At 42.8% G+C, this 21,754-nt stretch overlaps 2 protein-coding genes across 2 annotated transcripts in view; both read left to right on the plus strand.

The window, feature by feature from the left end:
* The first annotated feature begins 11 nt into the window (after positions 1–11).
* LOC133632734 (protein-lysine 6-oxidase-like) lies at positions 12–7,088 on the plus strand. Its single transcript, XM_062025367.1, has 6 exons — positions 12–152; positions 217–325; positions 1,875–2,006; positions 5,123–5,279; positions 5,343–5,438; positions 6,851–7,088. The coding sequence occupies exons 1-6, from the start codon at positions 38–40 to the stop codon at positions 6,968–6,970; spliced, it is 729 nt and encodes a 242-aa protein (XP_061881351.1). The 5' UTR covers positions 12–37; the 3' UTR covers positions 6,971–7,088.
* Positions 7,089–7,934: 846 nt separating this feature from the next.
* LOC133632726 (synphilin-1-like) overlaps positions 7,935–21,754 on the plus strand; it is a 21,249-nt gene continuing 7,429 nt past the window's right edge. The window contains exons 1-9 of the mRNA XM_062025347.1: positions 7,935–8,140; positions 11,527–11,610; positions 12,332–12,404; positions 13,527–13,966; positions 14,029–14,164; positions 18,181–18,404; positions 18,479–18,658; positions 18,717–18,830; positions 18,887–19,024. Of these exons, the coding sequence (XP_061881331.1) occupies positions 11,548–11,610; positions 12,332–12,404; positions 13,527–13,966; positions 14,029–14,164; positions 18,181–18,404; positions 18,479–18,658; positions 18,717–18,830; positions 18,887–19,024 (1,368 nt within the window). The 5' untranslated portion in view covers positions 7,935–8,140; positions 11,527–11,547. The remainder of the gene's footprint in view (positions 8,141–11,526; positions 11,611–12,331; positions 12,405–13,526; positions 13,967–14,028; positions 14,165–18,180; positions 18,405–18,478; positions 18,659–18,716; positions 18,831–18,886; positions 19,025–21,754) is intronic.

Consider the following 21,754-nt stretch of genomic DNA (forward strand, 5'->3'; position numbering starts at 1 on the left):
CTCGCCCCCTGCAGCCGGCGAGGTGAGGGAGGACCAGATGGTGGGGGACGACCCCTACAACCCCTACAAGGTGTACAACTACTACTACAGACCCAGGACCAGGACCGGGACCAGGACCCCACAGTGGCACAGAAGCAGGTACCACCACAGAGGTAAGTGGCACATCTGGTACTCTGGACCATGGACCAATCAGTGATTGGTGCTTGGGACCCACAGGTCTTCCTGACCTGGTTCCTGACGCAGACCACATCCAGGTGGGCTCCTACGTCCAGAGACTTGCTATGTACAACCTACTCTGTGCAGCCCAGGAGAACTGCCTGGCCTCGTAAGATGACATCACTGTACATCATTGATACTGTACTTCATCAATACTAGTGTACATCAACAATACTGTACATCATCAATACCTAGATAATACACTGTACATCATTGATACTGTACTTCATCAATACTGTACATCATCAATACCTAGATAATACACTGTACATCATCAATACTGTACATCATCAATACCTAGATAATACACTGTACATCATCAATACTGTACTTCATCAATACTGTACATCATCAATATCTAGATAATACACTGTACATCATCAATACTGTACTTCGTCAATACTGTACATCATCAATATCTAGATAATACACTGTACATCATCAATACTGTACTTCATCAATACTGTACATCATCAATATCTAGATAATACACTGTACATCATCAATACTGTACTTCGTCAATACTGTACATCATCAATACCTAGATAATACACTGTACATCATCAATACTGTACTTCATCAATGCCTAGATATTACACTGTACATCATCAATACTGTACTTCATCAATACTGTACATCATCAATACTGTACTTCATCAATACTGTACATCATCAATACCTAGATAATACACTGTACATCATCAATACTGTACTTCATCTATACTGTACATCATCAATAATGTACATCATCAATACCTAGATAATACACTGTACATCATCAATACTGTACTTCATCAATACTGTACATCATCAATACTGTACATCATCAATACCTAGATAATACACTGTACATCATCAATACTGTACTTCATCAATACCTAGATATTACACTGTACATCATCAATACTGTACTTCATCAATACCTAGATATTACACTGTACATAGTAAATACCTAGATAATACACTGTACATCATCAATACTGTACTTCATCAATACCTAGATAATACACTGTACATCATCAATACTGTACTTCATCAATACCTAGATATTACACTGTACATCATCAATACTGTACTTCATCAATACCTAGATATTACACTGTACATAGTAAATACCTAGATAATACACTGTACATCATCAATACTGTACTTCATCAATACCTAGATATTACACTGTACATCATCAATACTGTACTTCATCAATACCTAGATATTACACTGTACATCATCAATACTGTACATCATCAATACCTAGATATTACACTGTACATAGTAAATACCTAGATATTACACTGTACATAATAAATACCTAGATATTACACTGTACATAATAAATACCTAGATATTACACTGTACATAGTAAATACCTAGATATTACACTGTACATAATAAATACCTAGATATTACACTGTACATAATAAATACCTAGATATTACACTGTACATAATAAATACCTAAATATTTCACTGTAAATTAAAATAAAATAGTTTTGAAGGTAAGATAAAGTCGGTGAGTCGCCAGTTTAGTTTTAAAGTAAAATCTGTGGTTGTTTTTATAGTAGATTATTGTCAACTGATGAATACTAACACTTTTATTTTATTACTTTTTTGCAGTGTGCTACTGTAATGTCTTCTGACTCCTCCTCCTCCTCCTCCTAGCTCCGCCTCCTCTGCACAGCAGTACGACAGCAGGGTTCTCCTGAGGTTCCCTCAGCGCGTGAAGAACCAAGGCACGGCCGACTTCCTGCCCAGCAGACCTCACCACGCCTGGGAGTGGCACAGCTGCCACAAGTAGGTGGCACGTCACTAACTAAGGTGGCACCTAACAAGTAGGTGGCACGTGACTAACTAAGGTGTCACCTAACAGGTAGGTGGCACGTGACTAACTAAGGTGTCACCCAACAAGTAGGTGGCACGTGACTAACTAAGGTGGCACCTAACAGGTAGGTGGCACGTGACTAACTAAGGTGGCACCTAACAAGTAGGTGGCACGTGACTAACTAAGGTGTCACCTAACAGGTAGGTGGCACGTGACTAACTAAGGTGTCACCTAACAGGTAGGTGGCACGTGACTAACTAAGGTGTCACCTAACAAGTAGGTGGCACGTGACTAACTAAGGTGTCACCTAACAAGTAGGTGGCACGTGACTAACTAAGGTGTCACCTAACAAGTAGGTGGCACGTGACTAACTAAGGTGGCACCTAACAAGTAGGTGGCACGTGACTAACTAAGGTGGCACCTAACAAGTAGGTGGCACGTGACTAACTAAGGTGTCACCTAACAAGTAGGTGGCACGTGACTAACTAAGGTGTCACCCAACAAGTAGGTGGCACGTGACTAACTAAGGTGTCACCCAACAAGTAGGTGGCACGTGACTAACTAAGGTGTCGCCTAACAAGTAGGTGGCACGTGACTAACTAAGGTGTCACCTAACAAGTAGGTGGCACGTGACTAACTAAGGTGGCACCTAACAAGTAGGTGGCACGTGACTAACTAAGGTGGCACCTAACAAGTAGGTGGCACGTGACTAACTAAGGTGTCACCTAACAAGTAGGTGGCACGTGACTAACTAAGGTGTCACCCAACAAGTAGGTGGCACGTGACTAACTAAGGTGTCACCTAACAAGTAGGTGGCACGTGACTAACTAAGGTGCCACCTAACAAGTAGGTGGCACGTGACTAACTAAGGTGTCACCTAACAAGTAGGTGGCACGTGACTAACTAAGGTGTCACCTAACAAGTAGGTGGCACGTGACTAACTAAGGTGTCACCTAACAAGTAGGTGGCACGTGACTAACTAAGGTGCCACCTAACAAGTAGGTGGCACGTGACTAACTAAGGTGTCACCTAACAAGTAGGTGGCACGTGACTAACTAAGGTGGCACCTAACAAGTAGGTGGCACGTCACTAACTAAGGTGCCACCTAACAAGTAGGTGGCACGTGACTAACTAAGGTGTCACCTAACAAGTAGGTGGCACGTGACTAACTAAGGTGTCACCTAACAAGTAGGTGGCACGTGACTAACTAAGGTGTCACCTAACAAGTAGGTGGCACGTGACTAACTAAGGAGTCACCCAACAAGTAGGTGGCACGTGACTAACTAAGGTGTCACCTAACAAGTAGGTGGCACGTGACTAACTAAGGTGTCACCTAACAAGTAGGTGGCATGTGACTAACTAAGGAGTCACCCAACAAGTAGGTGGCACGTGACTAACTAAGGTGTCACCTAACAAGTAGGTGGCACGTGACTAACTAAGGTGTCACCTAACAAGTAGGTGGCACGTGACTAACTAAGGTGTGACCTAACAAGTAGGTGGCATGTGACTAAGGTGTCACCTAACAAGTAGGTGGCACGTGACTAACTAAGGTGTCACCCAACAAGTAGGTGGCACAAGACTAACTAAGGTGTCACCCAACAAGTAGGTGGCACGTGACTAACTAAGGTGTCACCCAACAAGTAGGTGGCACGTGACTAACTAAGGAGTCACCCAACAAGTAGGTGGCACGTGACTAACGAAGGTGTCACCTAACAAGTAGGTGCCACGTGACTAACTAAGGTGTCACCTAACAAGTAGGTGGCACGTGACTAACTAAGGTGTCACCCAACAAGTAGGTGGCACGTGACTAACAAAGGTGTTACCCAACAAGTAGGTGTCACGTGACGCTAAGGTGTGACCTACCAAGTATGTGTCATGTGAGGCTAAGTAAGGTGTCACCTAACAAGTAGGTGTCATGTGAGGCTAAGTAAGGTGTGACCTAGGAAGTATGTGAGGCTAAGTAAGGTGTGGCCTAAGAAGTATGTGAGGCTAAGTAAGGTGTGGCCTAAGAAGTATGTGAGGCTAAGTAAGGTGTGGCCTAAGAAGTATGTGAGGCTAAGTAAGGTGTGGCCTAAGAAGTATGTGAGGCTAAGTAAGGTGTGGCCTAAGAAGTATGTGAGGCTAAGTAAGGTGTGGCCTAAGAAGTATGTGAGGCTAAGTAAGGTGTGGCCTAAGAAGTACGTGAGGCTAAGTAAGGTGTGGCCTAAGAAGTATGTGAGGCTAAGTAAGGTGTGGCCTAAGAAGTATGTGAGGCTAAGTAAGGTGTGGCCTAAGAAGTATGTGAGGCTAAGTAAGGTGTGGCCTAAGAAGTATGTGAGGCTAAGTAAGGTGTGGCCTAAGAAGTATGTGAGGCTAAGTAAGGTGTGACCTAAGAAGTATGTGAGGCTAAGTAAGGTGTGGCCTAAGAAGTATGTGAGGCTAAGTAAGGTGTGGCCTAAGAAGTATGTGAGGCTAAGTAAGGTGTGGCCTAAGAAGTATGTGAGGCTAAGTAAGGTGTGGCCTAAGAAGTATGTGAGGCTAAGTAAGGTGTGGCCTAAGAAGTATGTGAGGCTAAGTAAGGTGTGGCCTAAGAAGTGTGTGAGGCTAAGTAAGGTGTGGCCTAAGAAGTATGTGAGGCTAAGTAAGGTGTGGCCTAAGAAGTATGTGAGGCTAAGTAAGGTGTGGCCTAAGAAGTATGTGAGGCTAAGTAAGGTGTGGCCTAAGAAGTATGTGAGGCTAAGTAAGGTGTGGCCTAAGAAGTGTGTGAGGCTAAGTAAGGTGTGGCCTAAGAAGTATGTGAGGCTAAGTAAGGTGTGGCCTAAGAAGTATGTGAGGCTAAGTAAGGTGTGGCCTAAGAAGTATGTGAGGCTAAGTAAGGTGTGGCCTAAGAAGTATGTGAGGCTAAGTAAGGTGTGGCCTAAGAAGTATGTGAGGCTAAGTAAGGTGTGGCCTAAGAAGTATGTGAGGCTAAGTAAGGTGTGGCCTAAGAAGTATGTGAGGCTAAGTAAGGTGTGGCCTAAGAAGTATGTGAGGCTAAGTAAGGTGTGGCCTAAGAAGTGTGTGAGGCTAAGTAAGGTGTGGCCTAAGAAGTGTGTGTGTGTACTGTCAGTCACTTCCACAGCATGGAGGAGATGAGTGTGTACGAGCTGCTACATGCTAACACCCTACAGGCGGTGGCTGAAGGACACAAAGCTAGCTTCTGTCTGGAGGACACTTCCTGTGATGATGGCTACTACCGCCGCTACGCCTGTACCTCACACACACAGGTGTGCTGCTGCTTCTTCCTCCTCCTCTTCCTCTTCTTCATCTTCATCCTCTGCTTCCTCCAGGGTTTGAGTCCTGGTTGCTACGACACCTACAACGCTGACATCGACTGTCAGTGGATCGACATCACAGACGTTTCTCCTGGGAAATACATCCTGAAAGTACACAAACACCTCTCTTCTCCACAATGCTACTTGCTATAGTGGCTAACGCTACTTGCTATAGCGGCTAATGCTACTTGCTATAGCGGCTAACGCTACTTGCTATAGCGGCTAATGCTACTTGTTATAGCGGCTAATGCTACTTGCTATAGCGGCTAACGCTACCTGCTATAGCGGCTAAAGCTACTTGCTATAGTGGCTAACGCTACTTGCTATAGTGGCTAACGCTACTTGCTATAGCTGCTAATGCTACTTGCTATAGCGGCTAACGTTACTTGCTATAGCGGTTAACGCTACTTGCTATAGCGGCTAATGCTACTTGTTATAGCGGCTAATGCTACTTGCTATAGCGGCTAACGCTACTTGCTATAGTGGCTAATGCTACTTGCTATAGCGGCTAGCGCTACTTACTATAGCAGCTAGCGATACATGCTATAGCGGCTAGTGTTACTTGCTATAGCGGCTAGTGCTACTTGCTATAGCGGCTAACGCTACTTGCTATAGCGTCTAGCGCTATTTGCTATAGCGGCTAGCGCTACTTGCTATAGCGGCTAGCGCTACTTGCTATATCGGCTAGCGCTAGTTGCTATATTAGCTAGCGCTAGTTGCTGTAGTAGCTAGCCCTAGTTGCTATAGTGGTTAGTGTTAATTGCTATAGTGGTTAGTGTTAATTGCTATAGTGGCTAGCGCCAGTTGCTACATTGGCTAGCGCTAGTTGCTATAGTGACTCGCAATAGATGCTACAGTGGCTAGCACTAGTTGCTATCGTGACTCGCACTAGGTTGCTATAGTGGCTAGTGCAGGTGGCTATATTTGGCTAACACTAGTTGCTATATTGACTCACACTAGTTGCTACAGTAGCTAGTGCTAGTTGCTATAGTGACTCGCACTAGTTGCTACAGTGGCTAGTGCTAGTTGCTATAGTGGCTCGCACTTGTTGCTACAGTGTCTAGTGCTAGCTGCTATAGTGACTCGCACTAGTTGCTACAGTGGCTAGTGCTAGTTGCTATAGTGACTCGCACTAGTTGCTACAGTGGCTAGTGCTAGCTGCTATAGTGACTCGCACTAGTTGCTACAGTGGCTAGTGCTAGTTGCTATAGTGACTCGCACTAGTTGCTACAGTGGCTCGCACTAGTTGCTACAGTGGCTCGCACTAGTTGCTACAGTGGCTCGCACTAGTTGCTAGTGTGTGCTATTGCACTAGCGCAACTTGTAGTTGCTACCATCGCCTGCTCAGGTTAGCAGCTAACATGTTTTTAGGGTCATTTAAATGTCCTGAGTTGTTCTTGCTGTTTAGTTGCCGTTTGTTGTTTGCCAGTGAAGAGGACGATGCATGTTGCCACTGAGCTCTGGTCCAGACTCCAATAGCACCACAAACATTCAGTCCCATTCTTCCACTTCTTACCTGGCAGGTGACCGTCAACCCAAAGCGGAACGTTCTGGAATCCAACTTTGCCAACAACGTGGTGCGCTGTGACGTCCACTACACAGGACGTGCTGCTCACCTGTCAGGGTGCCAGACCAGCTCCTGAGGACCAGGTCTTGTGTCCGAGTCCTGGTCCTGCAAAGACTTGCTGCCTCCCACACGTGACACTAATCAACTTTAGTTTGGAAAGATGCTTCTTGTTGTCAGTGACGTGTGCAGTACCGCCTGTGGCCACCAGAGGCTTCTTGTTGTCAGTGACGTGTGCAGTACCGCCTGTGACCACCAGAGGCTTCTTGTTGTCAGTGACGTGTGCAGTACCGCCTGTGGCCACCAGAGGCTTCTTGTTGTCAGTGACGTGTGCAGTACCGCCTGTGACCACCAGAGGCTTCTTGTTGTCAGTGACGTGTGCAGTACCGCCTGTGACCACCAGAGGCTTCTTGTTGTCAGTGACGTGTGCAGTACCGCCTGTGACCACCAGAGGCTTCTTGTTGTCAGTGACGTGTGCAGTACCGCCTGTGGCCACCAGAGGCTTCTTGTTGTCAGTGACGTGTGCAGTACCGCCTGTGACCACCAGAGGCTTCTTGTTGTCAGTGACGTGTGCAGTACCGCCTGTGACCACCAGAGGCTTCTTGTTGTCAGTGACGTGTGCAGTACCGCCTGTGGCCACCAGAGGCTTCTTGTTGTCAGTGACGTGTGCAGTACCGCCTGTGGCCACCAGAGGCTTCTTGTTGTCAGTGACGTGTGCAGTACCGCCTGTGGCCACCAGAGGGCGCTGCTGTGCTTGTTGCTATATTTCTTTCCAAGCTGTCATTATAGAGTCTAATGCTAGTCACGTGGTACATCAGACTATTTTAAAGGACAAGCGGTAGCAAATGGATGAACGGGTTACACAAATAAACATCACCTTCATGAAAAGTTAACATTGTAAAGATGATTATTTCCACCATCTACAAATGAGCATAAAGTTTATGGCAAGAGAAGTTCCGTCTAACGGAATCCTCACACACAGATCGTCTATTCGGACAGAGCTCAACAAGGAAGATTCTTACTCCACACTCAACTCATCTGATTATTCATCTTTCCCACCTCAATCAGGAAGAAAAGATGTCAATAATAAAAGTGTACATTCCAGCCAAAATGACACAAAGGTGGTTAGCGAGTGAAGGTTTGCGGGAAGAGAGTGAGACCTCTCGCGGCTGTGCCACCTCTGTGCGTCCATATGGCAAAGTCTTTGTCTGCTAGCATCTGGCCAGCTAGCATCCTCTCCTCCTACAAGGTAATCATCTTTACTTCTCTTCTTCTTTACTTCTCTTCTCCTTTACTTCTCTTCTCCTCTCGCACCTCAGCTGCGCCCTTGTTGCCTCCTTGCCACCTAGCATCCTTCCTAGCTGGGCTACTTAGCCTAGCATCTGCGATGCTAATTAGCCTAGCATGCTAGGCTAATTAGCCTGCTGCTGTGCGCCGAAGAGATGACGTCAACACTTTTCACTTTCTCACTAAATGCTCCTTTCGCACTTTAATATGTCCTCTTATGTTAAACACACTTAATAATGAAGAGTCTTTATGACAAACATGTTAAACACACTTAATAATGAAGAGTCTTTATGACAAACATGTTCAACACACTTAATAATGAAGAGTCTTTATGACAAACATGTTCAACACACTTAATAATGAAGAGTCTTTATGACAAACATGTTCAACACACTTAATAATGAAGAGTCTTTATGACAAACATGTTAAACACACTTAATAATGAAGAGTCTTTATGACAAACATGTTAAACACACTTAATAATGAAGAGTCTTTATGACAAACATGTTAAACACACTTAATAATGAAGAGTCTTTATGACAAACATGTTAAACACACTTAATAATGAAGAGTCTTTATGACAAACATGTTAAACTCAAACATAGTTTGTCAGGCATCTTGTATTTACTGTTTGTCTGCTGACGTCATCATTCTCAGCTTCCTGCTGTGTGGAACTTTTCTTACTCCTTCTGACACTTGAACGCATCACTACTTTCACTTTCGCTGCTTACACTCACCAGCTAACCAGATGCTAACTAGTCTTCATGATTATGCTAATCACTAGTCACTTTCCATGGAATGTTGTCCACTGGCTTGGAGATTATTGTGCCTAAACCTACTAGTTATAGTGACTAGCACTAGTAGTCATCGTGACATATTGACTAGCACTAGTTGTTATAGTAACTACTTGTTATTGTGACTAGCACTAGTAGTTATAGTGACATATTGACTAGCACTTGTAGTTATAGTGACTACTTGTTATTGTTACTAGCACTGGTAGTTATTGTGACATATTGACTAGCACTAGTTGTTATAATAACTACTTGTTATTGTGACTAGCACTAGTAGTTACAGTGACACATTGACTAGCACTAGTTGTAATAGTAACTACTTGTTATTGTGACTAGCACTAGTAGTTATAGTGACATATTGTCTAGCAGTAGTTATTGTGACTAGCACTAGTAGTTATAGTGACATATTGACTAGCAGTAGTTGTTATAGTGACATACTGACTAGCACTAGTAGTTATATTAACTACTTGTCATTGTGACTAGCACTAGTAATCATTACATATTGACTAGCACTAGTAGTTATAGTGACATATTAACTAGCATTAGTAGTTATAGTGACATATTGTCTAGCAGTAGTTATTGTGACTAGCACTAGTAGTTATAGTGACATATTGACTAGCAGTAGTTGTTATAGTGACATACTGACTAGCACTAGTAGTTATAGTAACTACTTGTCATTGTGACTAGCACTAGTAATCATGACATATTGACTAGCACTAGTAGTTATAGTGACATATTGACTAGCATTAGTAGTTATAGTAACTACTTGTTATCGTGACTAGCACTAGTAGTTATAGTGACATATTGACTAGCACTAATTGTTATAGCAACTACTTGTAATTGTGACTAGCAATAGTTGTTATTGTGCCTGGCACATATAGTATAGTAACTAGTTGTTATTGTGACTAGCAATAGTTGCAATGGCTAGTTGATATATGGAATAGTATTATTAGTTACATTGACTAGTGGTTGTGTTGACTAGTACTAGTAGTTACAGTGACTAGCAATTGTGACTAGCAATAGTTTTAATGACTAGTTGATATATGGAATAGTAGTAGTAGTTACATTGACTAGTACTAGTAGTTATAGTGACTAGTTGTTATTGTGCCTAGCAGTAGTAGTTATAGTGACAACTTAATATATTGACTCACACTAGTTGTTATAGTAACTCATTGTTATTGTGACTAGCAATAGTTGTTATTGTGACTAGCAGTAGTAGTTATAGTGAGAACTTAATATGTTGACTAGCACTAGTTGTTATAGTAACTCATTGTTATTGTGACTAGCAATAGTTGTTATTGTGACTAGCAGTAGTAGTTATAGTGAGAACTTAATATGTTGACTAGCACTAGTTGTTATAGTAACTCATTGTTATTGTGACTAGCAATAGTAGTTAGTGTGACTAGCAATAGTAGTTATTGTGACTAGCAATAGTAGTTAGTGTGACTAGCAATAGTAGTTAGTGTGACTAGCAATAGTCAAGGTGTTCCACACAGAGAAGATATAGTGATCATATTGATGTTGCTTGTGTGAAGACAACTAACTGAATAATGCTAACAACAATGATGCTGGTGATGACAGTGTGTCACACCTGGGGCCGTACTTATCAAGCTTCTTAGAGTGCCATTTTACACTTAAGTCCTGAGAATTTGCGAAATTTAGTCCTACTCTCAAACTTAAGAATAAAAGCTTTTTATCAACGTTCTTAAGTCTAAGAATCACTCCTACTCTCCACGATATTTAAGAGACCTTCAGAGGTGTCTTAAGTGGTTAGGAGTTGCCAGCAGGGGATGGCACTGAGGCGAGAGAGACGTGCGCCAACGTTCAGGGAACGGAACAATGTTTTTTTTTTTTTTTGATGACGAGCAGCTGATCAAACGGTATCGTTTAGACAGAGCGGATATTATTTTTGTCACAGATTTAATACTTTTCGATTCCTTGTTGATTTCGGCATGTGTCTGCAGTGGGCTAGTATATATAAAGCCACCCACACCAGTTTCAAATTAGTTGCCTAATTAATGAATTGGAAAGAAAATGTTATGACAGTAGCGTATGTGTGTGGCCGTGAGGTGAGTGACGTCAGTGAGTGTGTGGGCGAGAGAAGAGAGGGAGCGGTAGCGTGAGTGCCGGCGGGGACTAGTTTGTTTTGTATTATTTTGTAGTTTATTGTCAAAATATACACTCCCATTGTCCACTTAAATATTTCCAAGATATTTCTTTATTCTTAGACAAGGGATTCCCTTCCGTGATTGGTCATTTCTATGGACACAGAAATGACGTCACCTAAAATTGCGTTTACGGCACATAGTAATGTCGTAATTCAGCTCTGAGTGTGACACTTAAGATTCAGTCCTACACTTCGCTGAAAGTGTGAGTAAGACGCTTGATAACTAACTTTTAAGTGCAGCTTTCAGCCAAGAATTTATTTACTCTTAAGTCAACTCTTAGCAGACTTCTTAGGAGTCATTCTAAGAAGCTTGATAAGTACGGCCCCTGGTGTGTGATGGTGTGTGGTGACAGTGTGTCACACCTGGTGTGTGATGGTGTGTGAGTGCAGGTAGTTGGATGATGTGTGCTGATGGACATGGAGACTCCTGAGTACTTGGACCTGGACCAGATTGACTTTTCTGACGACACTGTGGTCAGTAACACACACACACACACACACACACACACACACACACACACACACACACACACACACACACACACACACACACAGAGACAAACAAACAACATTGTACTTCTTATCTGACACAACATGCAACATAACACGTAACACAAACACACACAATGAGAAAGTAGTAATAAATACATCAATGATAAATGGGTTATACTTGTATAGCACTTTTCTACCTTCAAGGTACTCAAAGCGCTTTGACGGTAATGTGCTACAACATGTGACACAACATGTAACACACACACTCAACAACACAAGAAGAAAGTAGTAGTTATGTGACACAACATGTAACACACACACTCAACAACACAAGAAGAAAGTAGTAGTTATGTAACACAACATGTAACACACACACTCAACAACACAAGAAGAAAGTAGTAGTTATGTAACACAACATGTAACACACACACTCAACAACACAAGAAGAAAGTAGTAGTTATGTGACACAACATGTAACACACACACTCAACAACACAAGAAGAAAGTAGTAGTTATGTGACACAACATGTAACACACACACTCAACAACACAAGAAGAAAGTAGTAGTTATGTAACACAACATGTAACACACACACTCAACAACACAAGAAGAAAGTAGTAGTTATGTAACACAACATGTAACACACACACTCAACAACACAAGAAGAAAGTATGTGACAGCGGGTGTTGTTGTCATTGTCAGTATTGTGTCAGCTCTCTGAAGAACATTCCACAACTATCCAGGAGGAATGATGCTCAGGCTGAGGAGAGACCTGGTAAATGACATCATTCATCTTCTTTTACTTTGATTCATTTACGATGACATCATTCATCTTCTTTTACTTTGGTTTATTTAAGATGACATCATTCATCTTCTTTTACTTATATGAACTTACTTTTAGTTGGAATAATTTACTATTACTTACATTGATTTACTATTACTTAGATTAATTTACTATTACTTAGATTAATTTACTATTACTTACATTGATTTACTATTACTTAGATTAATTTACTATTACTTACATTGATTTACTATTACTTAGATTAATTTACTATTACTTACATTGATTTACTATTACTTAGATTAATTTACTATTACTTAGACTAATTTACTATTACTTAGATACATTTACTATTACTTAGATTAATTTACTATTACTTAGATGGATTTACTATTACTTAGATTAATTTACTATTACTTAGATTAATTTACTATTACTTAGATTAATTTACTATTACATAGATTAATTTACTATTACTTAGATTAATTTACTATTACATAGATTAATTTACTATTACTTAGATTAATTTACTATTACATAGATTAATTTACTATTACTTAGATTAATTTACTATTACTTAGATTAATTTACTATTACATAGATTAATTTACTATTACTTAGATTAATTTAATATTACTTAGATTAATTTACATTTGATTTGTAGTTAAATGTACTGTTAGTTGAATTAATTTATTTGAGCTGTATTCATTTACTCTGACTTGAATTAATTTAGTTTTAATTGAACTAATTTACTATTATTTGGATTAGTTTACTTTTACTTGGAATAATTTATTTTTAATTAGATTAACTAATTTTTAACATACTTTAAATGAGATTAATTTACTTTTACTTGGTTTATTTTGCTTTTACTTGGATACATTTAGTTGAACTTTAATCATCCATATTTTGCTTGGATGAATTTACTTTTAGTTGAATTAATTTATTTTAGTTTGATTGAAAATAATTGACTTTTAATTCAACAGATGTACTTTTACTTGGATTTATTTGATTTGACTCGGATTATTATTTGATTTGATTTTATTTCCATTCATTTGCTTGTAGTTCAGTGTGATAATTGAGTTGAAGGATTAAGCTCCGCCTCCTGTCCTGCAGCTGCATCCTCCATCAGCTGGAGTCGTGGCGCGGCGTCTCACCCGGGGGGCGGGGGCATCAAACCCACGGGCCTGGCTGATGTTCACAGTAAATTCCGTCCGGTGAAGAGGGTGTCGCCTCTCAAGCACCAGCCCGAGACGCCCGAGTCGGACAGCGACGGGAAAGTCCAAGTCCAAGGTCAGGAGCCCGGAGCGGGGGAGGCGGCCAAAGACAAGCCGCCTCCCCCCACCTCCTCGGAAGGCAAGGTGAAGGTGGTGGATGGCAGCGCAGTGTTTGGGGAGCTGGAGCACTACGACCTGGACATGGATGAGATCCTGGACGTGCCCTACATCAAGTCCAGCCAGCACTCGTCCACGCTGCCTCGCCCCCCCCCCGCACGCAGCAACCTGCAGGGAGGAACCCTGGAGAGGAACCACAGAGCCTCCTTGGCCACCACCTCGGTACCGGTACCACCCACCTCAACCTCCAGGACACTAAACAACCTCTTCTTCTTCTCCTGCAGTTCTCTCCTCACCTGAGGAAGTCCAAGTCCATGGATCCTGACGCCCTGCATCTCCACCGCTCACCTGGAGGAGCAGCCTTCCAGCAGGAGGCCCTCTGTAGCTCCTCCTCCTCCTCCTCCTCCTTCTGTGATGGAGGTAATGCTCATCTTCTCCCCTAGCTGACACATATGACACGCCCCCTCATGGACATATGTTCACACATATGACACGCCCCCTCATGGACATATGTTCAGAATGGACACATATGACACGCCCCCTCATGGACATATGTTCATTTACACATATGACACGCCCCCTCATGGACATATGTTAATAATGGACACATATGACACGCCCCCTCATGGACATATGTTCATAATGGACACATATGACACGCCCCCTCATGGACATATGTTCATAATGGACACATATGACACGCCCCCTCATGGACATATGTTCATAATGGACACATATGACACGCCCCCTCATGGACATATGTTCATAATGGACACATATGACACGCCCCCTCATGGACATATGTTCATTTACACATATGACACGCCCCCTCATGGACATATGTTAATAATGGACACATATGACACGCCCCCTCATGGACATATGTTCATAATGGACACATATGACACGCCCCCTCATGGACATATGTTCATAATGGACACATATGACACGCCCCCTCATGGACATATGTTCATAATGGACACATATGACACGCCCCCTCATGGACATATGTTCATAATGGACACATATGACACGCCCCCTCATGGACATATGTTCATAATGGACACATATGACACGCCCCCTCATGGACATATGTTCACACATATGACACGCCCCCTCATGGACATATGTTAATAATGGACACATACGACACGCCCCCTCATGGACATATGTTAATAATGGACACATATGACACGCCCCCTCATGGACATATGTTAATAATGGACACATATGACACGCCCCCTCATGGACATATGTTCACACATATGACACGCCCCCTCATGGACATATGTTAATAATGGACACATACGACACGCCCCCTCATGGACAAATGTTAATAATGGACACATACGACACGCCCCCTCATGGACATATGTTAATAATGGACACATACAACACGCCCCCTCATGGACATATGTTAATAATGGACACATACGACACGCCCCCTCATGGACATATGTTAATAATGGACACATACGACACGCCCCCTCATGGACATATGTTAATAATGGACACATACGACACGCCCCCTCATGGACATATGTTAATAATGGACACATATGACACGCCCCTTCATGGACATATGTTAATAATGGACACACATGACACGCCCCTTCATGGACATATGTTAATAATGGACACATATGACACGCCCCTTCATGGACATATGTTAATAATGGACACATATGACACGCCCCCTCATGGACATATGTTAATAATGGACACATATGACACGCCCCTTCATGGACATATGTTAATAATGGACACATATGACACGCCCCCTCATGGACATATGTTAATAATGGACACATATGACACGCCCCTTCATGGACATATGTTAATAATGGACACATATGACACGCCCCTTCATGGACATATGTTAATAATGGACACATATGACACGCCCCTTCATGGACATATGTTAATAATGGACACATATGACACGCCCCCTCATGGACATATGTTAATAATGGACACATATGACACGCCCCTTCATGGACATATGTTAATAATGGACACATATGACACGCCCCTTCATGGACATATGTTAATAATGGACACATATGACACGCCCCCTCATGGACATATGTTCATGTACACATATGACACGCCCCCTCATGGACATATGTTAATAATGGACACATATGACACGCCCCCTCATGGACATATGTTAATAATGGACACATATGACACGCCCCCTCATGGACATATGTTAATAATGGACACATACGACACGCCCCCTCATGGACATATGTTAATAATGGACACATATGACACGCCCCCTCATGGACATATGTTAATAATGGACACATATGACACGCCCCCTCATGGACATATGTTAATAATGGACACATATGACACGCCCCCTCATGGACATATGTTAATAATGGACACATATGACACGCCCCCTCATGGACATATGCTAATAATGGACACATATGACACGCCCCCTCATGGATATATGTTAATAGTGGACACATATGACACACCCCCTCATGGACATATGTTAATAATGGACACATACGACACGCCCCCTCATGGACATATGTTAATAATGGACACATATGACACGCCCCCTCATGGACATATGTTAATAATTGACACATATGACACGCCCCCTCATGGACATATGTTAATAATGGACACATATGACACGCCCCCTCATGGACATATGTTCATGTACACATATGACACGCCCCCTCATGGACATATGTTAATAATGGACACATATGACACGCCCCCTCATGGACATATGTTCATGTACACATATGACACGCCTCCTCATGGACATATGTTAATAATGGACACATATGACACGCCCCCTCATGGACATATGTTAATAATGGACACATATGACACGCCCCCTCATGGACATGTTAATAATGGACACATATGACACGCCCCCTCATGGACATATGTTCATGTACACATATGACACGCCCCCTCATGGACATATGTTCATGTACACATATGACACGCCCCCTCATGGACATATGTTAATAATGGACACATATGACACGCCCCCTCATGGACATATGTTAATAATGGACACATATGACACGCCCCCTCATGGACATATGTTAATAATGGACACATATGACACGCCCCCTCATGGACATATGTTCATGTACACATATGACACGCCCCCTCATGGATATATGTTAATAATGGACACATATGACACGCCCCCTCATGGACATATGTTCATGTACACATATGACACGCCTCCTCATGGACATATGTTAATAATGGACACATATGACACGCCCCCTCATGGACATATGTTAATAATGGACACATATGACACGCCCCCTCATGGACATATGTTAATAATGGACACATATGACATGCCCCCTCATGGACATATGTTCATGTACACATATGACACGCCCCCTCATGGACATATGTTCATGTACACATATGACACGCCCCCTCATGGACATATGTTAATAATGGACACATATGACACGCCCCCTCATGGACATATGTTAATAATGGACACATACGACACGCCCCCTCATGGACATATGTTAATAATGGACACATATGACACGCCCCCTCATGGACATATGTTCATGTACACATATGATACGCCCCCTCATGGACATATGTTAATAATGGACACATATGACACGCCCCCTCATGGACATTTGTTAATGTACACGTATGACACACCCCCTCATGGACATATGTTAATGTACACATATGACACACCCCCTTATTAAAATATATGTAAATAGGGTGCACACATGACACGCCCCCTCTTTGACATATATGTAAATAGGGTGCACACATGACACGCCCCCTCTTTGACATATATGTAAATAGGGTGCACACATGACACGCCCCCTCTTTGACATATATGTTAGTAAGGTTCACATATGACACGCCCCCTCTTTGACATATATGTAAATAGGGTGCACACATGACACACACCCTCTTTGACATATATGTAAATAGGGTGCACACATGACACGCCCCCTCTTTGACATATATGTTAATAGGGTGCACACATGACACGCCCCCTCATTGACATATATGTAAATAGGGTGCACACATAACACGCCCCCTCTTTGACATATATGTAAATAGGGTGCACACATGACACGCCCCCTCTTTGACATATATGTAAATAGGGTGCACACATGACACGCCCCCTCTTTGACATATATGTTAATAGGGTGCACACATGACACGCCCCCTCATTGACATATATGTAAATAGGGTGCACACATAACACGCCCCCTCTTTGACATATATGTAAATAGGGTGCACACATGACACGCCCCCTCTTTGACATATATGTTAATAGGGTGCACACATGACACGCCCCCTCTTTGCCATATATGTTAGTGAGGTTCACATATGACACGCCCCCTCATATGTTAATGATTGCGAGGACACAGGTGATGTCAATCAGGTGTTTTGATGTCCAGACCAGCTGCTGTCTGCGAGGGTGTACCCAGAAGCCCCCAGCCAGAGGTCAGGCATGGAGCCAGCGGGGGGGGCCGCGCTGACCTTCCCCCCGCTGGGGGGCAGCCTGGCCAAGCCTCGGAGCACGGCGCCGGGAGGAGGGGGGAGGGCAGCGGAGGTGGACGAGGAGAGCAAGAAGAAGCAGAACATCATCAACATCGTCCGAGAGGGCCAGATCTCTCTCCTGGTGAGACGCTCGCTCCACCAGGTGTCCACCAGGTGGAGCTGTGGCGCTTCAGGGTGTTTGTGTGACGTTCACAGCCTCACCTGGCGGCCGACAACCTGGCGCAGATCCGAGACCAGGACGGGAACAACCTGCTGCACGTGTCGGCCTCTCAAGGCCACGCCGAGTGTCTGCAGCACCTCACCTCTCTGATGGGCGAGGACGGCCTCAACGAACGCAACGCACAGCAGCTCACGCCCGCCGGCCTCGGCGTCAAGGTGCGCTCCCTCGCCATCGCCGTCATCATCAGGTGAACAGGAAGTCATGTTCTTTCAGAATGGACACCTGGAGTGTGTGAGGTGGATGGTGAGCGAGACGGAGGCCATCGCCGAGCTGAGCTGCACCAGAGAACACCCCAGCCTCGTCCACTACGCCGCACGCTACGGACAGGTCTGTCACTTCCTGTCACCTGTCTGACGCACAGGTGACACCGTGTGTGTGTGCAGGAGAAGGTGCTGCTGTGGCTGCTTCAGTTCATGCAGGAACAGGCCATCTCTCTGGATGAGGTGGACCACAACGGCAACACAGGTGTTCACGTGGCAGCACAGTATGGACACCTGACGTGTATACAGGTGTGTATACAGGTAGATCACATGACATGTATACAAGTGTGTGTACAGGTAGATCACATGACATGTATACAAGTGTGTGTACAGGTAGATCACATGACATGTATACAGGTGTGTGTACAGGTAGATCACATGACATGTATACAGGTGTGTATACAGGTAGATCACATGACATGTATATAGGTGTGTGTACAGGTAGATCACATGACATGTATATAGGTGTGTGTACAGGTAGATCACATGACATGTATATAGGTGTGTGTACAGGTAGATCACATGACATGTATATAGGTGCGTGTACAGGTAGATCACATGACATGGATACAGGTGTGTGTACAGGTAGATCACCTGTCGTGTATACAGGTAGATCACATGACATGTATACAGGTGTGTATACAGGTAGATCACCTGTCGTGTATACAGGTAGATCACATGACATGTATACAGGTGTGTGTACAGGTAGATCACATGACATGTATATAGGTGTGTGTACAGGTAGATCACATGACATGGATACAGGTGTGTGTACAGGTAGATCACATGACATGTATACAGGTGTGTATACAGGTAGATCACATGACATGTATACAAGTGTGTGTACAGGTAGATCACATGACATGTATACAGGTGTGTATACAGGTAGATCACATGACATGTATACAAGTGTGTGTACAGGTAGATCACATGACATGTGTACAGGTGTGTGTACAGGTAGATCACATGACATGTATATAGGTGTGTGTACAGGTAGATCACATGACATGTATATAGGTGCGTGTACAGGTAGATCACATGACATGGATACAGGTGTGTGTACAGGTAGATCACCTGTCGTGTATACAGGTAGATCACATGACATGTATACAGGTGTGTATACAGGTAGATCACCTGTCGTGTATACAGGTAGATCACATGACATGTATACAGGTGTGTGTACAGGTAGATCACATGACATGTATACAGGTGTGTGTACAGGTAGATCACATGACATGTATACAGGTGTGTGTACAGGTAGATCACATGACATGTATACAAGTGTGTGTACAGGTAGATCACATGACATGTATACAGGTGTGTGTACAGGTAGATCACATGACATGGATACAGGTGTGTGTACAGGTAGATCACATGACATGTATACAGGTGTGTGTACAGGTAGATCACATGACATGTATACAGGTAGATCACATGACATTGATACAGGTAGATCACATGACATGTATACAGGTAGATCACATGACATTGATACAGGTAGATCACATGACATGTATATAGGTGTGTGTACAGGTAGATCACATGACATGTATATAGGTGCGTGTACAGGTAGATCACATGACATGGATACAGGTGTGTGTACAGGTAGATCACCTGTCGTGTATACAGGTAGATCACATGACATGTATACAGGTGTGTATACAGGTAGATCACCTGTCGTGTATACAGGTAGATCACATGACATGTATACAGGTGTGTGTACAGGTAGATCACATGACATGTATACAGGTGTGTGTACAGGTAGATCACATGACATGTATACAGGTGTGTGTACAGGTAGATCACATGACATGTATACAGGTGTGTGTACAGGTAGATCACATGACATGTATACAGGTGTGTGTACAGGTAGATCACATGACATGGATACAGGTGTGTGTACAGGTAGATCACATGACATGTATACAGGTGTGTGTACAGGTAGATCACATGACATGTATACAGGTAGATCACATGACATTGATACAGGTAGATCACATGACATGTATACAGGTAGATCACATGACATGTATACAGGTAGATCACATGACATGTATACAGGTAGATCACATGACATTGATACAGGTAGATCACATGACATTGATACAGGTAGATCACATGACATGTATACAGGTAGATCACATGACATGTATACAGGTAGATCACATGACATTGATACAGGTAGATCACATGACATGTATACAGGTAGATCACATGACATTGATACAGGTAGATCACATGACATGTATACAGGTAGATCACATGACATTGATACAGGTAGATCACATGACATTGATACAGGTAGATCACATGACATGTATACAGGTAGATCACATGACATGTATACAGGTAGATCACATGACATGTATACAGGTAGATCACATGACATTGATACAGGTAGATCACATGACATGTATACAGGTAGATCACATGACATTGATACAGGTAGATCACATGACATGTATACAGGTAGATCACATGACATTGATACAGGTAGATCACATGACATGTATACAGGTAGATCACATGACATTGATACAGGTAGATCACATGACATGTGTGGAACTATTTCAGAAATGTGTTGTAAGCTAGTCTCTCTTGGCTGTAACATGTGTGTAGTTACAGGTTTAGTAACATGTAACATGTGTGTAGTAACAGGTTTAGTAACATGTGTGTAGTTACAGGTTTAGTAACATGTGTGTAGTTACAGGTTTAGTAACGTGTGTAGTTACAGGTTTAGTAACGTGTGTAGTTACAGGTTTAGTAACATGTGTGTAGTTACAGGTTTAGTAACATGTAACATGTGTGTAGTTACAGGTTTAGTAACATGTGTGTAGTTACAGGTTTAGTAACATGTGTGTAGTTACAGGTTTAGTAACATGTGTGTAGTTACAGGTTTAGTAACATGTGTGTAGTTACAGGTTTAGTAACATGTAACATGTGTGTAGTTACAGGTTTAGTAACATGTAACATGTGTGTAGTTACAGGTTT

The sequence above is a fragment of the Entelurus aequoreus genome, linkage group LG17 (assembly GCF_033978785.1).
Source record: "Entelurus aequoreus isolate RoL-2023_Sb linkage group LG17, RoL_Eaeq_v1.1, whole genome shotgun sequence".
NCBI classification, from domain to species: domain Eukaryota; kingdom Metazoa; phylum Chordata; class Actinopteri; order Syngnathiformes; family Syngnathidae; genus Entelurus; species Entelurus aequoreus.

Excerpts from the sequence above, each read along its gene's own strand:
- LOC133632734 (XM_062025367.1), top strand. The coding sequence starts at position 38 with ATGGTGGGGGACGACCCCTACAACCCCTACAAGGTGTACAACTACTAC. Across the intron at positions 5,280-5,342 it reads CCTGTACCTCACACACACAG|GGTTTGAGTCCTGGTTGCTA; the intron begins GTGTGCTGCTGC and ends TGCTTCCTCCAG. Across the intron at positions 5,439-6,850 it reads CTGGGAAATACATCCTGAAA|GTGACCGTCAACCCAAAGCG; the intron begins GTACACAAACAC and ends CTTACCTGGCAG.